Consider the following 24611-nt stretch of genomic DNA (forward strand, 5'->3'; position numbering starts at 1 on the left):
GTGGAAAAATACTGTTAGTGACAGAGTGAAATATCTGGAATTATTATACAAACGAGCCACTTTTTCCATGGAATAAAAACATGTATTCTATTCCCTTCTAGTGGGTTTATTGATGGCATGCAATATTATCATCTTGCTTATCCTCCATATGCCAGTCTCCCCAATGGCGAATGAGCATGCAACATTGTTATATTGCATATTGTCAAGACAACACAAAGTCACACAGCAGAGCTCATGCGAAGATCCAATGACGAGACTTTTCTGCTGTGCATGTGCACAATCATTTCTTTGTCGGCTGGGAAAGAGAGAAGATCCAGTGCTAAGCTTAAGCACTAAATAAATAAACTGAAACTAAAAGATGCGCTGACCCCTGAAAGGCTACCAAAACTTCATTATATAGTCTTTACACATATTTACAAGAGAAGAACATGCCAACGGATATCAAAAAACAGGAAAAGAGAGCAATAGCGGAAATATTGTCGAAGTTCTACTTGGAGGTGAGGAAAGGTGATGGAGACTTTTACAAGAGGACTTCACTCATGGACTTCACTCAGCAAAGCCCTTGTTTTGAACAACTGCAATGTAACAATTAACTACTAGAGTGGCAGCTACAATTATCAACACCTTAATGATCTTCTGACCATTGCAAAAGTAGAAGAGACTTTCAATACGTAAATTATGCATGAATAATTACTCAAACTTCCACTGGAAGAAAAAAAAAGTTGATTCCCGATTACTTAATGTATCAGATCACATGACACCGTTTCACAAATTACACATTAAAAAAAATTAATAAATAAAGGCATGTGGTATAAAGTTAACAAAACCATAGTTTTTATTTAAAATTTGTTTTACGTAGACATATTAAGTACAAAATATCTTTTAAATATATCTATGTTGGTGCTTACGTAAATGAGGAGTTCATTCTTCAAATTTTTGTAAACAAATGAACTGGTAACATTTAATCTGTGTCAGAAAATCTTTTTGTTCCACTTTAAGTATTTTGGTAGATCACTTTGTTAATCATTTCATTGTTTGTATTAATTTCTAGTTTTGTCGTTTTGCAATAAATGTCAGGCAATTGACATTGTAACCACATGAAAATCCAGGTCAAAGGTTGCATATATCATTCCTCGAACCAAAAGTTTATATTTTTACATCTAAAAATATTACAATATCAGTAGACATTTTATGTGGTAGATATTTACAACAAACTACCAAAAAAAAAAAATCTGAATGAAATAGAAAAATCTGAATATTTCAAGCATGTAATTTTTTTATATACTAGGAATTTAATTCTGGTCTAATTCTATTTATTGCAATAGGATTCCAAATACTCTATAAGCATTCTATTAAAAAAAGTGTAAAAAAAAAAAAATTATACACACACACACACACACACACGTGTGTGTGTGTGTGTGTGTGATATATATATATATATATATATATATATATATATATTTATTTATTTATTTTTGTGTGTGTGTGTGTGTATGATTGATTATATATCTGTCTGTCAACAATCTAGCATCTGGACGGTTGTACCGATTGACTTCAAATTTTCAGGGTAGGTGGGCAATGGTCTGTAGATTACCTGATTAAATCTTGGGTGTAATCGGGTCAAGGTCACCGGAAAGGTCAACCTTTTGGTCAAAACATTTTCCATTATAACTCAAACAGTTGCTGAAAGACAACATGCTATATTATGAGCATATAGGAACTCCCATATGGCCTTACATTTGGCACCATGATCTTTGACCTTGAAAGGTCAAACTTAAGGTCACGGATTTTCAGAGGGCTGTAACTTAAACGGTTGATGGTAGACAGATATTTATCATCAACTTATAGGAAGTGCCATATGGGCTTTCATTTGGCACCATGATCTTTGAGTGACCTTGAAAAAGTCAAACTGAAGGTCATAGGTTTTCAAAGGGCTATAACTTTAAAAATGTTTCATGATAGCCAGATGTTTACCATTATCAACATATAAGAAGTCCCATATGGACTTTCAGTTGCTGCCATGATCTTTGACCTTGAATGACTGAAATGTCAAACTCAAGGTCATGGATTTTCATAGGACTATAACCTGATAGCTGATTACCATTATCAACATATAGGTATAAAATAAGTACTGCCGGGCGACAGTACTTATTTTTGCCGGGCAACACTTTTTTAAAAAAAAAAAAGCATTTCATCTACTTCAAATGTTACACAAAGATCGATTACAAAACAGTTGTACATGTCACTTTATTCTACAGAGTGTTGATAATGGTGGACACCAGTGAAAGCGATCACCATTATCGACACCTCACATGATTTCTCAAACGAGTTTAGATACAAAATGGCGACTGTCAAATGAAAGAGTAAGAAACAAAGTAGGTTTCAACAAGGATATCATGAAATATTGGTGAACCTGATAAGTAAAAACATGTCCACGATCTTTACACCATGCTTACCTGCGATGATTACGTCCGGGTTTTCCTCAAATTGCTGATCATGCTTTAAAAAACAAAAAAGACAAATTCCATCTCAGGTAACAAGCTATGTCATCAGACAAGATCAAAGGGCGGGCAGGGTGTCTTCCGGTTGACTTGATTAACCAATAATAACTGTTGTAACTGAAACTCACCTTTGTAAAATTTGTTTTTTTGATTGGTAAGTCTGAAAAGGTGTCTAATTATGGATAGTCGATAATTGCAGGCGCCGCTCTACCAAAAGTAACTGAACTTGAACTGTCAACCTGTACATAGCTTGTTTATAAATTGGGTTGTTGTTCAGGCTTTTTGGACTTGCACCATTTTTATTGTTATAACGTTGACTTTGTACATGTACATTGGATTGACAGAACATTGAATTACATTTGATCAGACTCAGCATTCAATATTGGTAAGTTACCCCCCCCCTAACTTTTTGTAAAATCTATAATTGTTCCATCGCCTGTGTATGTATGTATAACAACAACAACAATAACTGTTTTTTCGTGTTATATCAGATGCTAGCTGGATGGAATACATCTGATATACCACTCAAAGCCAGTCAATATTATTTAATTATTTTTTTTTGCGGTCCGGTTTCCATCAAATCTTGCGCTCTGACTGGCTGGCGATCCTACGATACGGACCCTAGTTACGGACCTCTGGCGACTCGCTCGTTCACAACAACAAAAAACACAATAGCAATTTTTGTCAACATTTATCTTTTTTATAAGATTTATAAAGCTAATCAAAAATCTTGTAAATTTTTGCCAGCATTTCTCAGGAGAATAGCATTAATTTTACATCATGGATAGCGATAACGACAGTCTTCACAGCAAAAGCGAGTTTTACTACCCTGAGGAAGAATAAATAAAAGAGAACATTTCAGGAGAAAGCTAAAAACCTCTAACTTGCTAACGCCGAGCAAAAACATGGCTGAATCCTGAATGACTCCATTTTGTATAAATAGGGGACTACATAGGTGGCAAAATGTAGTTTTTTTTTTTCCTGCCATGGAAGTGCACTTGTATACCGAGGAGGAAGCCATTTACATTACAGCCGTTAATGAGGATTCAAAATGACGGCTCGGTTTTCCCTTTCGGGCGCTCTCGTTTTCTGTTAGAATTTGGTAAAGAAAAAAATAAATATTATTTACCAGCTTAAGGTCAGTCCATATGGTGAAATACCTACTTTCAAGACCTCGGTCACGAGGTCATGAGTATTTCATGACACGGACCTCCCAGCTGGTAAATAACACATATATTCCTGAGACTGAAACACACCAAATTCTACTGTGAAATATGAAATTAAATATAAAAAGAACCATTAATTCTGTAAAGATATTTACAGTTTATTGATTAATTTCCAGCAGGTTAATTACAGGTGATAATATGCAGCACATCACTTTTAATTCACAGCACCACTACACTGATTTTTGCATTGAATTCCGTCTGTAGAAACAAACAGCGCACACACTGGCTCATCAGACAAACAGGCATTTCAGTGATCAGATGAAGCCGCATTAAGCTCTGCTTTGCACAGTTTCTGTACATGTTTATACGGGTAAAATATCAGTCTTACATTGACTCTTTGTGGAGAAAATCAAGTTTTATACATTTTTTCTTTCCCCCCCCCCACAGTCAGAACACACAGCACAGTGTATAAAAGACCACCTGTAGACTACAGCAGCCTATAATTATTGTTCACCCTGAAATGTTATTTTGAAATAATGAGAAATAACATGAACATCATATTTGAGGAATCAAGGCTTTTCACTCTGTGTGACTCTACAGCAAATCTCAACTCTGGTCGGTGAACACTGAGCACCAACCAATCAGTGCACTTTGCCTATTAATATATGCATTTTAAGGGTCATCAGCCCTGGCGACTTGTCCAGGGTGTATCCCGCCTCTCACCCGTAGTCAGCTGGGATAGGCTCCAGCTTGCCTGCGACCCTGTAGAACAGGATAAAGCGGCTACAAGTAATGGATGGATGGATGGGGTCATCAGAAAATAAAGAGTTCAGGATCTGTGTTAAAATGTTAAGAATAAAATGGTACACGTAATTGCAATCTCTATATTAGAGCCCTAGATAGGGGAGAGTGTGCATCACTGTATCTGACAGCAGAGACTTGGCGATTAATGAAATTCTTACAGAAACACTACACAACATGAGGTAATGTCAGTGCTGATATGTATAGAAATGCACATGAAATGTCATTACAATGGCAATACAGAGATTTAATATCAGCACACAGCTATTAGTCCCTCTCTGCCTTTACTGTGGAATTTCTGCTGACTCGGCATATGTGAAACTGACACGGAGAAACACTCAGGAGGACAGCAGTCTCTTTGTGGCAGTGAGAATGATGCATTTAGCACCCAGTGGGAAAGTCAAAACCTATGAACCGAAGTGCACCATCTGCAAAAAACGTGTTCAAAGCAGATGTGCGTATGCCTTGCTGTTTCATGACAATGAGAGCTGTTTCAAAACAGTGGGACTGGAGAAAGGAATGCAGAAAATACGTGAATGTAGTACACACTCACTGGTATGTATCAGCGTGAGGGTTTGATAATGTGCATCAGCTGGGCAGTGTGCAGCAGGGACGGTGGGTGGGTGTTGGAGAAATACTGACAGCAGAGCCAGTCCTCAAGCTCTGTGCTCTTCTCGGGTTCCAGCGACCGCTCGGCAAACTTCATCATGAGCAGTGCACGCTTCACATCCAACCAGTTCAACAGTGTGTCGAGGTCCTTGTCCTTCCTGTTGTCAGCAGCGACCCGATCGAGGAGCTCTCGGCGTGGCCCCCACAGCAGACTCTGCAGGCCACGCTTAGCCTCTACAATATGGATCCTCTCACCCGGGTCAGGACGCAGCAGGAGACGGGCAAGACGCTCCAATCCAGATGAGTAGATGGAAACTGAGGGGATGGATGGAAGCTCGTCGATGCGGTAATGACGGTTTCGGAGTGATGGGACGGCCTCGAAAGGATTGGGCAGGTGCAGCATCTCGTAGATCAGGATCCCCGTCTGGAACTCATCAACCTTGCGATATTGAGAGGCAGAGACGACCTCAGGCGCCATGCGGGTCAGCTCGGCTCGCTGCTTCTCATCTGCCTCACAGCGCCGCTTTGCTTTGGAGAAGTTGCTAATTATGAGGCGAGGTAAAGGCTCATGAGGGGTGGGGTCAGAGGTCGGAGGTCGTCTCTGGGGCACCAGGAGCACGTTTTCAAGGCAGAGGTCGCGATGAGTGACACCGTGCACTTTAAGGTGCTCGAGAGCATTACAGAGCTGCAACAGGAGGAAACACACGCGCCGCTCATATACCTCAGGATGAGAACGATGGAATGACTGATACTCACTCACAAAGTCTGCCACGCTCTGACTCGGCACGTCGCGTGTGATCACCACCACACGCTCCTGTTGATCCGAGGGGGTGGGACCTGGTGGGGAAGAAGGCAGGGCTAGAGTCTCTTCATGGCCAGGGAGCATGCTCAGAGGGACACAGGCAATGAAATGACCGCAGTCCTGCTGCAGGTTAAAGTGGGGTGGGATCGACTGCTGCACAGACAGACCAAACAGGTGAGACCGCATCACCTCCTGGTTTTGGCCTTTACAGATCTGCATATGGGACACAAGAAAGACAGGTAAAATGGTTACAGAGGTAAATCTCTCAACAGAAAATGTCATTTTTTCCCCCCTTTTAATTCTTCTCTGTACTGTTGCTATTGTCGCATTCGGTCTTTTCCTCCACTTAGTTTTCCTCTCTGTTCTTCCCATCCTTCACTGCCTATTACTATTTTCTTTTTTTTGTCATTTACTTTTTATTGGTTTTTACGGAAGCCGCGAGAGGCCCTTCATATAATCTTTTTTTATTCACCTTGTTATCCCGAGATAACGACATAATTAATTCAGGATCTTGAGAAAACAACACAACTAATTCGAGATCTCGAGAAAACAAAACCGTTATCCCGAGATAACGACATAATTAATTCAGGATCTCGAGAAAACAACACAACTAATTCAAGATCTCGAGAAAACAAAACCGTTATTTCGAGATCTCGAGAAAACAAAATTATTTCATGATCTCAGCTGGATCACTGTATCTCCGTCGGTAGAGACGAAGCCGGGCCAGTCTTCTGCGGAGGTGCCGCGGACTAATTTTGAAATTATCCCTTATTAAAAGACTTAATGCAATCTCTCCCTGTGTCAACCCCTGATCAAAACATTGCCTTATTAGGTGATCGATTATTCCAGACATTCTAATGACCAAAGTTGCATCTATACAGAATGAGAAATAGCCCCAAAGTCAGCATATCACAAGTCTCTTGGCGCACCTGAATGAACCATTTCTCAGCTGTTTACTCGAGATCATGAAATAATTTTGTTTTCTCGAGATCACGGAATAATTGTTTTGTTTTCTCAAGATCTCAAATTAGTTGTGTTGTTTTCTCGAGATCCTGAATTAATTATGTCGTTATCTCGGGATAACAAGGCGAATAAAAAAAAGGATTATACGAAGGGCCTCTCTCGGGTTCCGTAGGTTTTTGATTTTGTATGTAAATGAACAAACAATCAACCAACATGAAGACCTATAGACAAATACAGAAAATATCAAGGGAAAAGTAAAAGCGTACAAAAGGGGATTGGAAAACACCTCCAGTCATGAAGGTGGAAAGAAAAAAAAAGGTACAGAGAAATGAAAAAACATGAAAGTATTCTGATAGTCCAATCTGAGATTACCTGAAGTCTGGTCTTATGGTAGAAACTTATGTAATCCAATTTGCCAATTTTCAATAAATACCTCTTTTTGTGTTCTTAGATTGAAAGTAATTCTTTCCATTACAAAGATGCTGTACACAATATCAATCCATTCATCTACACTAGGTGCCTCCCTCTTCAGCCATTTCTTCATTATTGATTTCTTACAGACCACCAGTAATATTCTCAGTAAATATTTATCTTTGTTCCTCCACTCCAGTTCCTCTAGATCCACCAAATATAACAAACTGAAACAAAGTTATTTTTGTTGAAAACACAGTCTCTACAGCCCATTACTATTTTCAACACATTCTATTCAACAATGCAGTTCATAAACACTACAAAGTAATTAGGGGTATAATGATGCATCAAATTGCGATGACGCCACAGCCATCTATGTCCGGCAACCCAAGAGAGCAAATTTAGCCTGTGCTTTCAGGTGGCATACTCAGTCTCTCGTCAATTACAGTGATACTAGCAATTCACGGGTTAGTGTCCGTGAGCTCACTGCATACGGAATTGGGCAGAGAGAGCTTTCCTCCAAATGTGTTATGCTGTTTGAAAAGATGTGGTTGGCTGGCTTCACGTGCCTTGGTAGAAGCATGTGATGACCATTGCCCTCCCTGGTTGACAGGGAAGGCCCATTTGGTGGGTGAAAATTAGCCTGGGCCCGCCCATCCTAAGTGTGACGCAACACGGGGGGCTGTTGCGAACTTAGTCTAGCAAGGCAAGCTATCTCCAGCTCTTCCAAGCTCCCGAAAAATCGGGAGCCAATCAACTTTGAGCATCTCCAACGGCCCTGGGTAGAGGCGTGTTCAAGGCAGTGACATAGTAGAACTGCGACCGGAAGCCATAGATTGTTTACAGAATCTATGCCGGAAGCGCTTCATTCACTAGAAACATTACGAACATCGAGTAGCGGCAAGCCTTTGACACAGCGGTAGATGCTGTATCGAAAGCATTCAACGGGAAGTTTCTCTCCATTTCTGCTCGTGTTATTATCTTCCTCTTCAGCTCCTCCTTCTTCTTCCTGTTACTCAAGCAGTTTCCGTCGCGTCACATATGGTATGTCAGAGAAAAGAGTGACGTGATTGGTTTAAGCTTCATCACAGCCTTTTCTGGCTTCGACCAGGAGCAGACTGAGGCATTTCAGGGAGGCGGGTCAAACACGCTCTTTGGGAAACGGTTGGGCTTAATATCTATGCCAGACCAATGATCGCAGAGCTTTGAAGTTGCGTTAGCCAGACTAGGTGAAAATTGCCCAGGATGTTGAAAATTTTGGGGTGGAAAAGGCTCCTTTTTTATTTCAGGTCTGTATAAAACTAAATAAATCAAAAACATTTATACGAATAGAACTTTAATATTATAAACAAAAGTTGTACTACAGGTTCACCATGTCTTAAATAAATAAAACCTTAAATTCCTCCCAAGATTTGATTGAAAAACAAAGTCTGACTTTGGAAAATGATCAATTGAAACATAATGAGCTTTTTAGCAGTGTCTGAAGTGTCATTTTAACCAGAAAGAGGGCTTCAAAATTGACTAAAATGCCTAACTTCTACAGCTTCTTTCTTAGGCACTGTAGACTGCAGCGCTGGTGTCGTTTGCCAGCTACCGAAGAGCTTCTTTTAACACATAACATGGTTGTGTAACATTATAACCTATGTGTGTAGGTTGTTGCAATCCAGAGCCATCAGGCCCAGTGAGCTCGCTATATATTTTAACCAAGTGTGTTGCACTGATGAGACATTTGGTGTTCAAATCTGCAATTACCCTAGATGCATAGAATGCTGATTCCCACCTTGTGAATCTCACATTCCCATGATGCACCTTGTCAAATTTTGTGTGTCCATACATCGTCATACCTCTAGTAGAAGTACATCAAAACCACACACACACACACACACCTTGACAGCGTAGGATGTGTGTGTGTCAGAGGAGCAGGAGGCGGGGTAGTACGCGGCGTCCCTGGTCACACACACGGCACGGCTGCAGCTCAGTTTGAACAGACTCCACTCGTGCTCGTTGAAGAAGCGATGTGTGCGTTTCTGTGTGTGTGTAAAACGCTCCTCACACTTCACTGCCAACCGCCGCACACACTCGCCGTACAGTCCACCCAGCCGTGCGTACACGCTCTCCCGACTTGCCCCGCTGCTCAGGAGTGTTTGCAGAGATGCTGAGGATGAATACGAGAGCTGAGGAGACGAACAGGAAGTGACAGCATGACCTTTGACCTTCGTCTCTGTGTCAGAGGAGGTGGTGCGGCTCAGGAGCTTTTTCTCCGGCAACGGCGGGGGACAGGTACTCTGACTTGGGAACAGAGCAGGACAGGAGCGCTGAGTTGACTCCTGAACAACTATAGAGACAGACGGAGATAAACATTTATTGATTGCAATGATAAAATTTTACACCGAGTTCAGACGGTTAAAAGGTCAGCTGTTTATTATATTGGTCATGTGACTTCCAGACAGAAAACCATTCTGTTAGTCATGCCAAAAACAGACAGACATGACAGATTATATGAGCACTGGAAAGACAGACTGCCTCCTGTGTGCGCGCGTTACTGTTTAACTAGGTAACGCCTTTAACACAATGAGAGGTGGAATGAGAACTGTGTTATCAGGGTGTGCGTGTGTGGTCTGTGTACACGTAGTGAGACAGCACTGATGATTGCCTGAGACAGAATTACACACCTGAGCGAGAGAGAGAGAGAGAAACTGGAAAGAAAGACAGAAGAAAGAAGGAGAAAAAGACAGGTAACAAGAATTGCATAGAAATAGGAGGAAAAAGGGAAAAAAAACCAAACACACAAAAAAAGAGTGAAAGACAGAGGATTGCATGTGTGTGTGCGCGTGTGTGTAATGAGTAGTTTCATGGGGATAAATAGCTGTGGTACGTGACAAACCATTATTTCCTCTTATTATTCTCTCAATCTCTCCCAATTTCATTCGCCAATCCCGCTCTTGTCTGCTAGAGTGTAGAGAGCTAGTCCACTAACGGACTCTGGGCAATCAGTTATGGAGATGTCGTGCACTCACCAGAATCGGACAGAGCCGGCAGGCTATCTGATGAGGCTGTACTCGTTTCCTTCAAAGAGTGAGGGAGCGACTCCACTGATCCCCGCTGATCCAATTCCATACTGCTCACACTGAGCTTAACACAGGAGCTGCGTGCGCACACATACACACACGTTAAATACACAGCTTACCACATAAGCACACGTGAAAAATAACTAAGCAGGACATACAAGGGACATGAGCATGGATAATATTTTTATAGCCAGCAGTTTATATTTTGAAGATATTGTTTCATTACGATAACACTTCACTACCCGTTTTATCCTCATCCTCACAGCAGTCAGCGTTTAATGTATTGCTCACGGCGCTGCTGGGTGTTGGTCATTTGGTGGAACATGATGATTCACTGATGCCAAAATACCATCAAAACAACCAACTGTAACCTGATGCTTTTAAACACACTCATTCTTGACTGTTGTGATGAAATTATGCTAATTTAGATGAAAAACAGCCCATGACCGTTAACTGAACCCTACCTTAACCCTTTACTCCTTAATGACGACATATGACGACCCCGTGTATATCCCATAATGACGACATATGACGCCTTGTCTGAAACCTTGTCTTTAGACTTTTTTTCTTGTAAATATGTTCTAAGGGTGAACAGTATATACATATACAAGGGCAGCTGTAGCAACTGCTTTAAGGGGTAAAGAGTTAAGGTGTCCTTCTTGCTTTCTAGCTTTCTCTTCGTCAGTGTGGGTCTGTCTCCTCCCTTCACAAATCGCCCCCTCTCTACCAATCCCTGTCTGTCATTATTTGTCTATCAGTATTTTTGTCTCCATATTTAAGCCCCAAATCCTGAACAGCCTGTAAAGCACACACTACACAGAAACTCATCTCATCTCATCATCTCTAGCCACTTTATCCTGTTCTACAGGGTCACAGGCAAGCTGGAGCCTATCCCAGCTGACTACGGGCGAAAGGCGGGGTACACCCTGGACAAGTCGCCAGGTCATCACAGGGCTGACACATAGACACAGACAACCATTCACACTCACATTCACACCTACGGTCAATTTAGAGTCACCAGTTAACCTAACCTGCATGTCTTTGGACTGTGGGGGAAACCGGAGCACCCAGAGGAAACCCACACGGACACGGGGAGAACATGCAAACTCCGCACAGAAAGGCCCTCGCCGGCCACGGGGCTCGAACCCGGACCTTCTTGCTGTGAGGCGACAGCGCTAACCACTACACCACCGTGACGCCCACACAGAAACTCACACACTCTTAACACACACACAAAGACAAGTGGGAGTAACACAAAGTCCTGGAGACAGTGAACACAGCTCACCTGCGTCTTCACGTACAACCCTGATTCCAAAAAAGTTGGGACAAAGTACAAATTGTAAATAAAAACGGAATGCAATAATTTACAAAACTCAAAAACTGATATTGTATTCACAATAGAACATAGACAACATATCAAATGTCGAAAGTGAGACATTTTGAAACTTCATGCCAAATATTGGCTCATTTGAAATTTCATTACAGCAACACATCTCAAAAAAGTTGGGACAGGGGCAATAAGAGGCTGGAAAAGTTAAAGGTACGAAAATGGAACAGCTGGAGGACCAAATTGTAACTCATTAGGTCAACTGGCAATAGGTCATTAACATGACTGGGTATAAAAAGAGCATCTTGGAGTGGCAGCGGCTCTCAGAAGTAAAGATGGGAAGAGGATCACCAATCCCCCTAATTCTGCGCCGACAAATAGTGGAGCAATATCAGAAAGGAGTTTGACAGTGTAAAATTGCAAAGAGTTTGAACATATCATCATCTACAGTGCATAATATCATCAAAAGATTCAGAGAATCTGGAAGAATCTCTGTGCGTAAGGGTCAAGGCCGGAAAACCATACTGGGTGCCCGTGATCTTCGGGCCCTTAGACGGCACTGCATCACATACAGGCATGCTTCTGTATTGGAAATCACAAAATGGGCTCAGGAATATTTCCAGAGAACATTATCTGTGAACACAATTCACCGTGCCATCCGCCGTTGCCAGCTAAAACTCTATAGTTCAAAGAAGAAGCCGTATCTAAACATGATCCAGAAGCGCAGACGTCTTCTCTGGGCCAAGGCTCATTTAAAATGGACTGTGGCAAAGTGGAAAACTGTTCTGTGGTCAGACGAATCAGAATTTGAAGTTCTTTATGGAAATCAGGGACGCCGTGTCATTCGGACTAAAGAGGAGAAGGACGACCCAAGTTGTTATCAGCGCTCAGTTCAGAAGCCTGCATCTCTGATGGTATGGGGTTGCATTAGTGCGTGTGGCATGGGCAGCTTACACATCTGGAAAGACACCATCAATGCTGAAAGGTATATCCAGGTTCTAGAGCAACATATGCTCCCATCCAGACGACGTCTCTTTCAGGGAAGACCTTGCATTTTCCAACATGACAATGCCAAACCACATACTGCATCAATTACAGCATCATGGCTGCGTAGAAGGGTCCGGGTACTGAACTGGCCAGCCTGCAGTCCAGATCTTTCACCCATAGAAAACATTTGGCGCATCATAAAACGGAAGATACGACAAAAAAAAGACCTAAGACAGTTGAGCAACTAGAATCCTACATTAGACAAGAATGGGTTAACATTCCTGTCCCTAAACTTGAACAACTTGTCTCCTCAGTCCCCAGACGTTTACAGACTGTTGTAAAGAGAAAAGGGGATGTCTCACAGTGGTAAACATGGGCTTGTCCCAACTTTGAGATGTGTTGTTGTCATGAAATTTAAAATCACCTAATTTTTCTCTTTAAATGATACATTTTCTCAGTTTAAACATTTGATATGTCATCTATGTTCTATTTTGAATAAAATATGGAATTTTGAAACTTCATCATCATTGCATTCCATTTTTATTTACAATTTGTACTTTGTCCCAACTTTTTTGGAATCGGGGTTGTACATGCATGAGGAATCACGCTAACAAACAAACACATGCTGCAGCTCTGTTCCTTATGGCCTCTTACACAATCATACTATACTGTCACAAAGCTAAGGTGAGATAGAGTCCTAGGATGAGATGAGACCTGGGGCATATGGGATAACAACCCGCCAATCAATCAATAAAATAAATGAACCAAAGGCAAAAATCTGCCTTGTCTCATTTCTTTAACGTAGAAAGAGGGTTTAAAAGCTCAGTGCGCCATCCTGCTCTCAGCCAACCCGCACATGGTGCCTTGTTCTCTGTCGACCTGTACGTGTTCACAGCCAATTAATCAGTATCATCGGGTTGTCCGAGAATTACGGTTTTTGGAATTAGTGTGAGAATATTGCTTTGTGGGTGGCATGGTGGTGTAGTGGTTAGCGCTGTCGCCTCACAGCAAGAAGGTCCGGGTTCGAGCCCCGTGGCCGGTGAGGGCCTTTCTGTGCGGAGTTTGCATGTTCTCCCCGTGTCCGTGTGGGTTTCCCCCGGGTGCTCCGGTTTCCCCCACAGTCCAAAGACATGCAGGTTAGGTTAACTGGTGACTCTAAATTGACCGTAGGTGTGAATGTGAGTGTGAATGGTTGTCTGTGTCTATGTGTCAGCCCTGTGATGACCTGGCGACTTGTCCAGGGTGTACCCCGCCTTTCACCCGTAGTCAGCTGGGATAGGCTCCAGCTTGCCTGCGACCCTGTAGAAGGATAAAGCGGCTAGAGATAATGAGATGAGATGAATATTGCTTTGTATGGAGATTACCGAGTGGAAATATTACATCACACGATAAAGCAAACCATATAGAGACCACTGCACTAGTTAGGTGCTACCAGGAAACCATGGCAGCCAGCAGTAAACCTGAGTCAGGAAACACAAGCAAGTGTTCAGGCAATGTGAGAGGATGAATGGTTGGTGGTGGGAGCGCAGGGTAGGATAACACCACCAACTCAGGCTCATCAGCTTCTGCTGTTTGTTGTGAAATCGTGAGGTGCTTTAACTGTCAGACAAACGATGAGCACAAAACAGAGAAAGCAGCCAGGCATGTAGCGAAGCATGTCACTGCATGTGCTGTCGTATTAGCTGCCAACTCCCGCGTGAGGGGGTGTCACTGTGTTGCTACATAAACAGAATAAAAATACAATTACGTATTAAACCTGTAATAAGGACCACATTCAGGACTAATACAGACTCATTCAGTGTATGTGAATGAGTGAGAGTGTGTGTGTGTGTGTGTGTGTGTGTGTGTGGGGGGGGGGGGGGGGGGGCACGGATTTGTTCAAACAAACCAGACTCTGTCTGTGTGTGTGTGTGTGTGTGTGTGTGTGTGTGTGTGTGTGATGTCTGTCTCATTATTTGCCTAAACACACACACACACACACACACACACACAGAGTCAGGATCATCTGATCAGTTGAAAAGAAAGAGCCGGAGTGATGCAGGACTGAGCAGCGCATTCATGCCCTTTTTCCATTCTCTACACACTGCTGAGGTTTCTGCTACTACGGTACATTACAGTTTAATAAGCGTTAAAAAAGTTACAGCTTTTTCTCTGACCGTTACAAAGCACAGACTCTGGAGACTCCTTCCAAACATGTTAAATAAGCATCATATACTAATACCAACCTGGGATTTGCAGCTGCACTGCTATCAGAGCTGCCGTTACAGAAACTTAACACCTTCTGACCCATCAGAATCCAACAGTGCTGTGGTACAAGGGTAACGCACACAAGTACACACGAGCGTGTAATGAGAGCGCAACGTCTTAACCATTGTTCTCTTATCTAGTCACACAGCTCTTACTTGTATTTTGTGTTCGAACATTTCACATGAGGTCAGTGCTTCAAGTCTAACCCCAAATTCCAAAATAAAGGATGCTCAGAATTTATTACGCCACATTAATCTAACGCTGTAGACTGTTTTTCCTCTTGTGCATGTTTATGAATAACAGGAAGTCAAACACAGCCAGAAACCACATTAGCAAGTCTGTTTGAGACCCTGAGCCATTGCATCATGCTACACTGGAGGCTAGAAGAGTCTGTTACTTGTTCGCATCAAAATTCTAGTGCAAAACAAAAAAAAGAGCAAGCTTCTCACAGAGAAAACATCACAGCTGACTCAGAGAACCATACGACGTAAAATAACTACTCTGAAAGGTGTTTCTTACCGGTGGTGTTTTTTGGGTGGAGGCAGTGGAGGTCTGGGCTCACTGCTGCTGCTGTCAGTTTTCATCTCTACTTGTTTCTCACTGGGACTGTTGTCTCTCTCGTTGGTGCCAGGCGTAGAGTCACACTTGTCCTTCCATTCTCTTTCTGTTTTATTCTTCTCCTCCTCCTCCCTTTTCTCCTCCTCGGCTCGAGGCTCTGAGCTCCACAAGCTGCTCAGCACTGTGAATAAAAGTTATTAAAAGCTAAAAATCAGTGCTGTGGTACAAATCGCACTACGTTTCTGGACTGACTGTCTTATTGACACTACACATACGCTTATCCACACACATCCCATGGGCATTTTTACCTGGGCAGGAGGAGTGGGCGTCACCCTGAGACTGTTTTAGGGGTGGAGTGACGTGGAAGTTAAGCTCAGGAAGAGGAGACAAACTAGACGTGCCGAGTTTTGGAGAACGTGTATTTCTTTTGGGAGGAATGGGTGGGCTCGCTTTGGTCCCAGTCTGCACAGACTGGTCTGTGGAGACTGGGGCCGCTCCCAAGACGACAGGGGAAGATGGCCAGTTGAAGACAGGGCTAGAGGGGTCATCAGGGGTCGTGGGGCTGAAATGGAGCCACTGAGTGCTAACAGCAGAATCAGGGCTGCTCAGGTAAAAGGTGCGGTTGTTCTCTTCCGTGTGGGCGGCCATGACGGTGATGGTTGCTCTTTGACCTTCCCCATCGTCGCTGACTTCGGAGATGTCAGCATTCCGGCGAGGACGGCGCTTCCGCTTTGAGCTCTCAGCATAGATGGGCTCTGACTGGAACGTGGCCAGGCCAGATAGTGAGTCTGTACTGCTGCAATGTGAAAAGTCTGACAGACTGGCGTTAAGGGATTCCGGGATGGCTGTGGGTGACGAAAGAAAACCGAGTGTCTCTGAAGATGCACCATTAACAATCCCGTTTATACTTCCTGCAGCTGTGTTTGTTATGACTTGCACTTCCTGTTTGTGATGATGTAAAAGTGAATCACAGGCAGTGATGTAAGTGCACTTGGGTGTTTTGGCCACCTGTGGACTGAAGGTCTCTTTTAGGCCAATAGGACTGCGGCATTCCTCCTGCATGATCAACACACAGCCTGTGGTGGGCAGGGCTTTAGGAGACACAGGTGTCCTGCTTGAATAATCCAGCTTTGTGGAAATGCTGTTCTGCAACATCACATCCTTCAGAGCTTTACTGCAGCCGTTACTGTCGATGTAGAGAGACGACAGGTCCAGGATATTCTTCAGTCCAACTGGGCTCTTATGCACCTTCAAAGAAATAAATGAATGAACAAACAATAAACAAACAACTTTGTCCAACATTTCAAGCAAGTCTTTGAGTGTGTGCAAGAATTAAAAACGGGATGAACAATTAACGATAAAGCACTTACTATCACCTCTTTCAAAATATTTAAATTTTATTCAGTAAGCAAGTTAATATTTGTACACTAAATACTTTCATTGCTCAGTAGAATATTAGACAGAGCCATCATTAAATCAGTGAGTTCTGTCCAGAAATAATTTCAGTGCATAAAACGTAGTTAGAAAATAAAAAACTGTTAAAAGGTGCAGGATGTAAAGTTAGTATACACTACCGTTCAAAAGTTTGGGGTCACTCTGAAATGTCCTTATTTTTGAAAGAAAAGCACTGTTCTTTTCAATGAAGATCACTTTAAACTAATCAGAAATCCACTCTATACATTGCTAATGTGGTAAATGACTATTCTAGCTGCAAATGTCTGGTTTTTGGTGCAATATCTCCATAGGTGTATAGAGGCCCATTTCCAGCAACTATCACTCCAGTGTTCTAATGGTACAATGTGTTTGCTCATTGCCTCAGAAGGCTAATGGATGATTAGAAAACCCTTGTACAATCATGTTAGCACAGCTGAAAACAGTTTAGCTCTTTAGAGAAGCTATAAAACTGACCTTCCTTTGAGCAGATTGAGTTTCTGGAGCATCACATTTGTGGGGTCGATTAAATGCTCAAAATGGCCAGAAAAATGGCTTGACTATATTTTCTATTCATTTTACAACTTATGGTGGTAAATAAAAGTGTGACTTTTCATGGAAAACACAAAATTGTCTGGGTGACCCCAAATTTTTGAACGGTAGTGTACATGCACAGTATACAGTGCCAATCAAAAGTTTGACACAGCTTCTAATTCAATGGTTTTTCTTTATGTTTATTAATTAAAAGACACTTAATGCCTTTTAATATTAAAATAGGAATTTAGATAAAATAGGAAATTACGATAGGAATATTGTTTCGGTTTCCGGTTGAGAGTACGTTGTGCGCATTCTGGCTGCTGCTTCTCACCGGAGCGTTTTATTTTATTTTCTCGCTTTTTTTTTTTTTGGCGTTTGTGTAGTTTGATGTTTGTTTTTGTCCGCCAGTTGTGGTGTAGCTCCAGACCCAGTTCTGGGCGTCAGTTCCCTCCAGGCCGTGGTTCGCCGTGGGTGATGCCTGTGCTCCTAGTTATGGACTGCAGTGAGCTCGTTGCTCATTTTAACATCGTGGTTGTCCAGCGCTCTGCGCTTTAGTGCTTGGTGTGACATTCCAAGCGATATTGCTCGGTGGCGTCACGGTGGCTGTGCTGGCGGTTTGGGACATACCAGCGCTCTGCGTGGAGGTGCGTCTGTGCTTGCTTTGTGGATCCATGGTGTGGAACTTGTTTTCGTGCGCATTTTGGTGGGACTGTGGCTGCTACACCATTGGAATGACATCCTGGCCTCTATTTGGTGGACTTTTTCCCCCCTCCCTATAATTGTAAAGCGACCTTGGGTTTTGAGAAAGGCGCTATATAAAATTGATTATTATTATTAAGGTAATGATGGATGTCTTTTCTCTTTACTTAGTTGAGTGGTTCTTGACATAATATGGATTACTGCAGTTGTGGAATAGGACTATTTACTGCATTTTTATTATTTACTATTTGATCTCAAACACATTATGAAGGCAATAAATTCCTCTAATTAACTTTTGACGAGGCACGCCTGTTCACTGAAAAGCGTTCCAGGTGACTACCTCATGAAGCCGGTTAAGATAACGCCAGTAGTGTGCAAAGAGTCATCAAGGTAAACGCTGGTTACTGTGAAGAATCTAAAATATGAAAACATTTTTTAAAATCACTTTCTTTGTGTACCACATAATTCTATATATGTTCCAGATGTTGTTTCATCGTTTTGAAGTCTTCAGTATTGTTCTACGATGTAGAAAATAGTCGAAATACAGCAGGTGGGGGAACCAACTATGAATGAGTAGGCGCGTCCAAACTTTTGACTAGTAATTTACATCCAGACAAGTCCAGTCTATGCTTAAATGCCAACCACATAAGGACAAATTTTTATTCATTTTGGGAACATAATAAAATTCAAGTCCTTGTTCTTAACATAGTGATCAAGTTTTAATAAAACATTGTATATACTGTTTATTAGTGTTTAATATACCATTTATATATGTACTTAGGGTTGCCACCATTCCGAAATGAAAATAAGGGATGCCCACTACGGCTCCTTGGGGCCATGACCACCACGGGCACGACTCCCATGGGGTGGGGTGCCCGCAGCAGTGGTATGTTTTATTTTGTAGGTGTTTTTAGTAAAGGGGTGATCAAGAAAGCAATTACTCATACTTAAAGCTTGAAATGCTTTATTGCCAATGCTGTAAAAATGTATAATGTACAAGTGGGCAACAATGAACTTTTAAAATATAATCTAAATATATTGAGAACTTAATATCACTGTAAATATAAGTGCATAACTGTTCTTGGTGTAGGGACTCTCTTTGTGAACCTTGGGGACATTTTTACTTAGAGGAAAAAAAGAGAAGAAAAAACAACAAAAAACACAACAAACATGTATGTCTGTTTACAGTTTGCTCTGTAGTCGTCTCCACTCACGCTGTCCAGCCAAGGATGTGCCTCTTCCCACTCACATCTGTATTTTTGTAAGCGTTTACGCTTTTGAGGACGTGGTGGAGTCCCGGGTGCAGCAGACATTTCTAAAAGGCCCGGGTTTTTTGAGCAGCGCCGGTGTGTGTCTGTCTCTAGGCAACCGTGACAGCATCACACGCAGTGACGCAGGCAGCCAGGCACAGACGCACAGAGCGTGACACAGTGGGGAGGGGTTTGTGTCCAGGGTAGATCCCGCAACGGAGTATTTCCTGTTTTATTTTGTTCATTATTGTTAGATTTAGTGTTGATATGTGTGAGACAGACCTGTGTATTGGACATTTATGAAAATACGGAACAAATCGCATCCCGTATCGGTTCAATACAGGACACAAGATTTAATTGCCAAATAAAGGACGATTCCGTATTTTACGGGACAGGTGGCGACCCTATACTATTTATATATGTTTATTCAGTTGGTCTTACTTAGGGGGGCACATTACTCTTGTATCATCTCCTTAGTCTCTGTTCTTAAACTTATGGCTTTCCCTGGCTGCCATTCGTCTCCCCCATTAAAAATTAACATATAGCAGCTGCTAAAATTCTGATATATGTGGCAAATATGGAGTCTTCTGAGAGTTTATTTAAAAAAAAAAAAGTTTGTAAATGTTCATGCAGTAATCTAATTCTATTTACTGTATTACTTAGACCAGGGCTTTTCAAAGTGTGGGGCGCGCCCCCCCTGGGGGGCGCCAGAGTTCTTCAGGGGGGGCGCAACGTGAGAGACAAAATGGATCGATTTTTAGTACCTAAAGCTACAGGGAGTGAGGAGACGGCCAAGCAAAAAAACAGAGCCTCCAGGATGTTGCGATTTGCAACTTCAGCGCAAATTCAACCAATCCCCACGAATTCAGGGCGGTGCTGCAATTATATCCAATCACCGCAACTTTCCCGCAAATTTGACCAATCGTTGGCGTCGTCTTGAGGTGACATCGACAAACTACCTTCCGCCTTACTTCCGGATGTCTATGTTCAAGAGAAGCAGCATGCGCCGCCGTGCGAGTCAGTGTTTCTGTAGGCTTAAATTCTGTTACTGAAAGTGTGTTATGTTTACAGTGAAGGACTGTGTGCACTTTATTTTTTTTTACTTAATACAAGAAATTAATGGATGCCAACATTTTTGCCAAAATGGTATTTTATTTTCCATTGTTTAGGCAGCTTCAGCATCATACTGTGAGATTCTGTTCAAATTGTTTTTTTCTTCTATGAAGCCTGAGCCATTTATTTTATTAGTTTATAATTATTGTTTAATTTAGTCTTCAGGAGAGACTGCCTGCACACGGTACTAGTATTAATAGTTTTTTTTTCTTACATGAAAGCTGAGGCATTTATATTATATTTTAAGGTAACTTCATGTTGTGCTGTGAGGTTCTCTGCACTTTAACTTTTGAACCAACAGGAGCATTTGGATAAGTAAAGCCTATTTTTCTGCATTTTTGTAGTCCTGGTAATCTTTTATATTGGTAAAGTTGTTTATAGGACTATTTCTCAGTGTCTTTGTTTTTTTAATCAATAGTTTTTCAGTAATAACTTAATATTTAACATATCACTCAATTTTAATCACAAAAAGAGAAAATCGCAACAATTTCTCGCAACTTTCACTTCCTCCCGCAGTGTAATCGCAACAAAAACCTAAACGCTGCAACTTTCATCGCAATTTTTTGGAAACCCCCACAACATCAGACATTTTAGCTTGCAACAATCACAAAAAAGGCCCGCGGAATCCTGGGGGACTGGAAAAAGAAGGAAGTATGACCACGATTATTTAAAGTTTGGATTTTCATGGACTGGATCTGAAGATGCTCCACTGCCACAGTGTGTTGTCTGCCAAGAGGTGCTAGCTAACGATGCTATGGGATGTTTAAAATGTGTAAAACAAGATGTTTTAAAAAGCACAGATGTTTAAAATGTGAAAAAGAAAAAAATAATGTGTACAACAACCATTTTCTTTTTAAATACGAATGGAACATTAAGTATAGCAACAACAAAAATTGTAAGGGGGGGCGCTGTTGTTTATTTGCTCTCTGAGGGGGGGCTGACTCTCCCACACTTTGAAAACCCCTGACTTAGACTAATTAAGACCATCCATATTTGAATAAATACCACAGATGTGCACATACAGCATGGTAGTTCTATTATGACTTAACAGACCTTTAGTGCGAGTGGTGTGCATGAATAGGAAGTGCAGAAGTTCTCTCGCAGATACCTGCTGTGTGTTCATGGTAAACTCCGCTGCTGGATCAGTTGTGTCCAAATTCATCATTGTAGGCTTGACGGCGATAGTGGGCTTGATGTAGGGCGAAGCTGAGGTGCCTTCATCCTCCTCTTCGTCCCCACACAAACTCTTCCTGCCTTTCGTGTTAGCGTGGGCACTATGTGGATGGAAGCAGTTCTTACAGGATCCTGGTTTCCACACGTGCTCTGCAAACTCACTGCACGCTGACATTTTATACAAACACTCTTCCGCTCTGGGAAGGATGGGGCTTTGGGTTACAGGTGGGTGAAGCCAGTGGAGCAGAGAAAAGGCCGACTGGTCATGATGTGCACAAGTGTGTGACCTCAGACACCTGAGAGGAAATAAAAAAAAAAAAAAAGGCAGAAAATTAAAACGGATTCTACTTGTAGTCCTGCGATAACTTGGCGACTAGTCCAGGGTGTACCCCGCCTCTCACCCATAGTCAGCTGGGATAGGCTCCAGCTTGCCTGCGACCCTGCACAGGATAAGCGGCTACAGATAATGGATGGATGGATGGATCTACTCGTAGTAATAATAAATTGAACATAGCAGTTGTTAATAAAGCTCTTACCAAACACAACTGATGATGTTGGCAGAGTGTGTGACTTGTCAGTGACCTTTAACCATCATGTTATGCAAGTTACATTCTGAACACCCAAAGCAGCAGCACAAAGCTTGTTTCATTGTGAAAGAGCCACTGAACAGAGCCAACATTTTTCATTTAATCTATATTATTATACAAGAATGCCCAGACCATCTCTCATATCATCTCATTATCTCTAGCCGCTTATCCTGTTCTACAGGGTCGCAGGCAAGCTGGAGCCTATCCCAGCTGACTACGGGCGAAAGGCGGGGTACACCCTGGACAAGTTGCCAGGTCATCACAGGGCTGACACATAGACACAGACAACCATTCACACTCACATTCACACCTACGGTCAACTCACATTCAAAAATACGGTCAAAAAAAAAAAAGAAAGGCCCTCGCCGGCCACGGGGCTCGAACCCGGACCTTCTTGCTGTGAGGCGACAGCGCGAACCACTACACCACTGTGCCGCACCGCCCAGACCAGCATGATAAAATACAGTAATAATAATAAAAAATAGGAATTAGTATTACAAAGAAGTGGGTGGCACGGTGGTGTAGTGGTTAGCGCTGTCGCCTCACAGCAAGAAGGTCCGGGTTCGAGCCCCGTGGCCGGCGAGGGCCTTTCTGTGCGGAGTTTGCATGTTCTCGCCGTGTCCGCGTGGGTTTCCTCTGGGTGCTCCGGTTTCCCCCACAGTCCAAAGACATGCAGGTTAGGTTAACTGGTGACTCTAAATTGACCGTAGGTGTGAATGTGAGTGTGAATGGTTGTCTGTGTCTATGTGTCAGCCCTGTGATGACCTGGCGACTTGTCCAGGGTGTACCCCGCCTTTCACCCGTAGTCAGCTGGGATAGGCTCCAGCTTGCCTGCGAACCTGTAGAACAGGATAAAGCGGCTAGAGATAATGAGATGAGATTAGAAAAGAAGTAGAAACAATTAATTACTTCAATGAATAATAAGCTCCAAAACAATGTCAATTAAAATAAGCACCACAAATATTAGGTACAACCAACATAAAATCCTAATTTATTCTGTGGTCTGAGAAGATTTAATTAAACAAAACATTTTTTATTTATGTATGCATGTTTAAAACAGTGTTTTACTTTAAAACAATAAATATTACAAAAAGCTCTGACATTTCTCCTTTGCTTTGTTTTTCATCTTTTGAGATTCATTTTGGGGATAAAGTTAACAAATAATCCTGAAATCACCTGGATGTGCATCAGCAGCCACTGGGTAGATTAAGAACATGTTGGTGCCTGACGCGCTGCTAATGTAGATCACTGGATGCTTTTTAAAAAAGTAGCTCGATGGTGACGGTAAAGGAGAACACCACGGTGGGAGAACACCACGGTGGACGAAACTGGTCTTCCATTGGAATGAACAAAAACGTAACTTCGCACATGCATACTTGCCAACTTTCAAAATTCTCATGGGGGAGAAAAGTGCGTGAACGACATTTTCAATTGGACGAGGGTATGATGCGCGGTTGAAACGATAAAAACAGTGGATCCCAATTAATTGCAAGCCATTTGAAATTTATACAATTAAAGAGTTTTTGAATTGTTGATATTGTTCTATCAGTTACCATAGGTTATGGGATTCACGTATCAGGCATGAGAGAGCTCAGAGTGAAAAATCTGAAATAATACTCGAATTGTAATACAACCCCGAGTCCAAAAAAGTTGCGACAAAGTACAAATTGTAAATAAAAACAGAATGCAATAATTTACAAATCTCAAAAACTGATATTGTATTCACAATAGAACATAGACGACATATCAAATGTCGAAAGTGAGACATTTTGAAATTTCATGCCAAATATTGGCTCATTTGAAATTTCATGACAGCAACACATCTCAAAAAAGTTGGGACAGGGGCAATAAGAGGCTGGAAAAGTTAAAGGTACAAAAAAGGAACAGCTGGAGGACCAAATTGCAACTCATTAGGTCAATTGGCAATAGGTCATTAACATGACTGGGTATAAAAAGAGCATCTTGGAGTGGCAGCGGCTCTCAGAAGTAAAGATGGGAAGATGATCACCAATCCCCCTAATTCTGCGCCGACAAATAGTGGAGCAATATCAGAAAGGAGTTCGACAGTGTAAAATTGCAAAGAGTTTGAACATATCATCTACAGTGCATAATATCATCAAAAGATTCAGAGAATCTGGAAGAATCTCTGTGCGTAAGGGTCAAGGCCGGAAAACCATACTGGGTGCCCGTGATCTTCGGGCCCTTAGACGGCACTGCATCACATACAGGCATGCTTCTGTATCAGAAATCACAAAATGGGCTCAGGAATATTTCCAGAGAACATTATTTGTGAACACAATTCACCGTGCCATCTGCCGTTGCCAGCTAAAACTCTATAGTTCAAAGAAGAAGCCGTATCTAAACATGATCCAGAAGCGCAG

The 24611-nt window shown here is 42.1% G+C and overlaps 1 protein-coding gene across 1 annotated transcript in view; it reads right to left on the reverse strand.

Annotated features, from left to right (window-relative positions):
• Positions 1–3804: 3804 nt before the first annotated feature.
• LOC132895420 (inactive tyrosine-protein kinase PRAG1) overlaps positions 3805–24611 on the reverse strand; it is a 36805-nt gene continuing 15998 nt past the window's right edge. The window contains exons 2-7 of the mRNA XM_060936012.1: positions 21579–21939; positions 15749–16688; positions 15402–15621; positions 10271–10398; positions 9140–9588; positions 3805–6092 (exon numbers count right to left, since the gene is read on the reverse strand). Coding sequence (XP_060791995.1) covers positions 5031–6092; positions 9140–9588; positions 10271–10398; positions 15402–15621; positions 15749–16688; positions 21579–21818 — 3039 coding nt within the window. The 5' untranslated portion in view covers positions 21819–21939 and the 3' untranslated portion in view covers positions 3805–5030. The remainder of the gene's footprint in view (positions 6093–9139; positions 9589–10270; positions 10399–15401; positions 15622–15748; positions 16689–21578; positions 21940–24611) is intronic.

This window comes from Neoarius graeffei, chromosome 12, assembly GCF_027579695.1.
Source record: "Neoarius graeffei isolate fNeoGra1 chromosome 12, fNeoGra1.pri, whole genome shotgun sequence".
In the NCBI taxonomy this organism is placed as follows: Eukaryota; Metazoa; Chordata; class Actinopteri; order Siluriformes; family Ariidae; genus Neoarius; species Neoarius graeffei.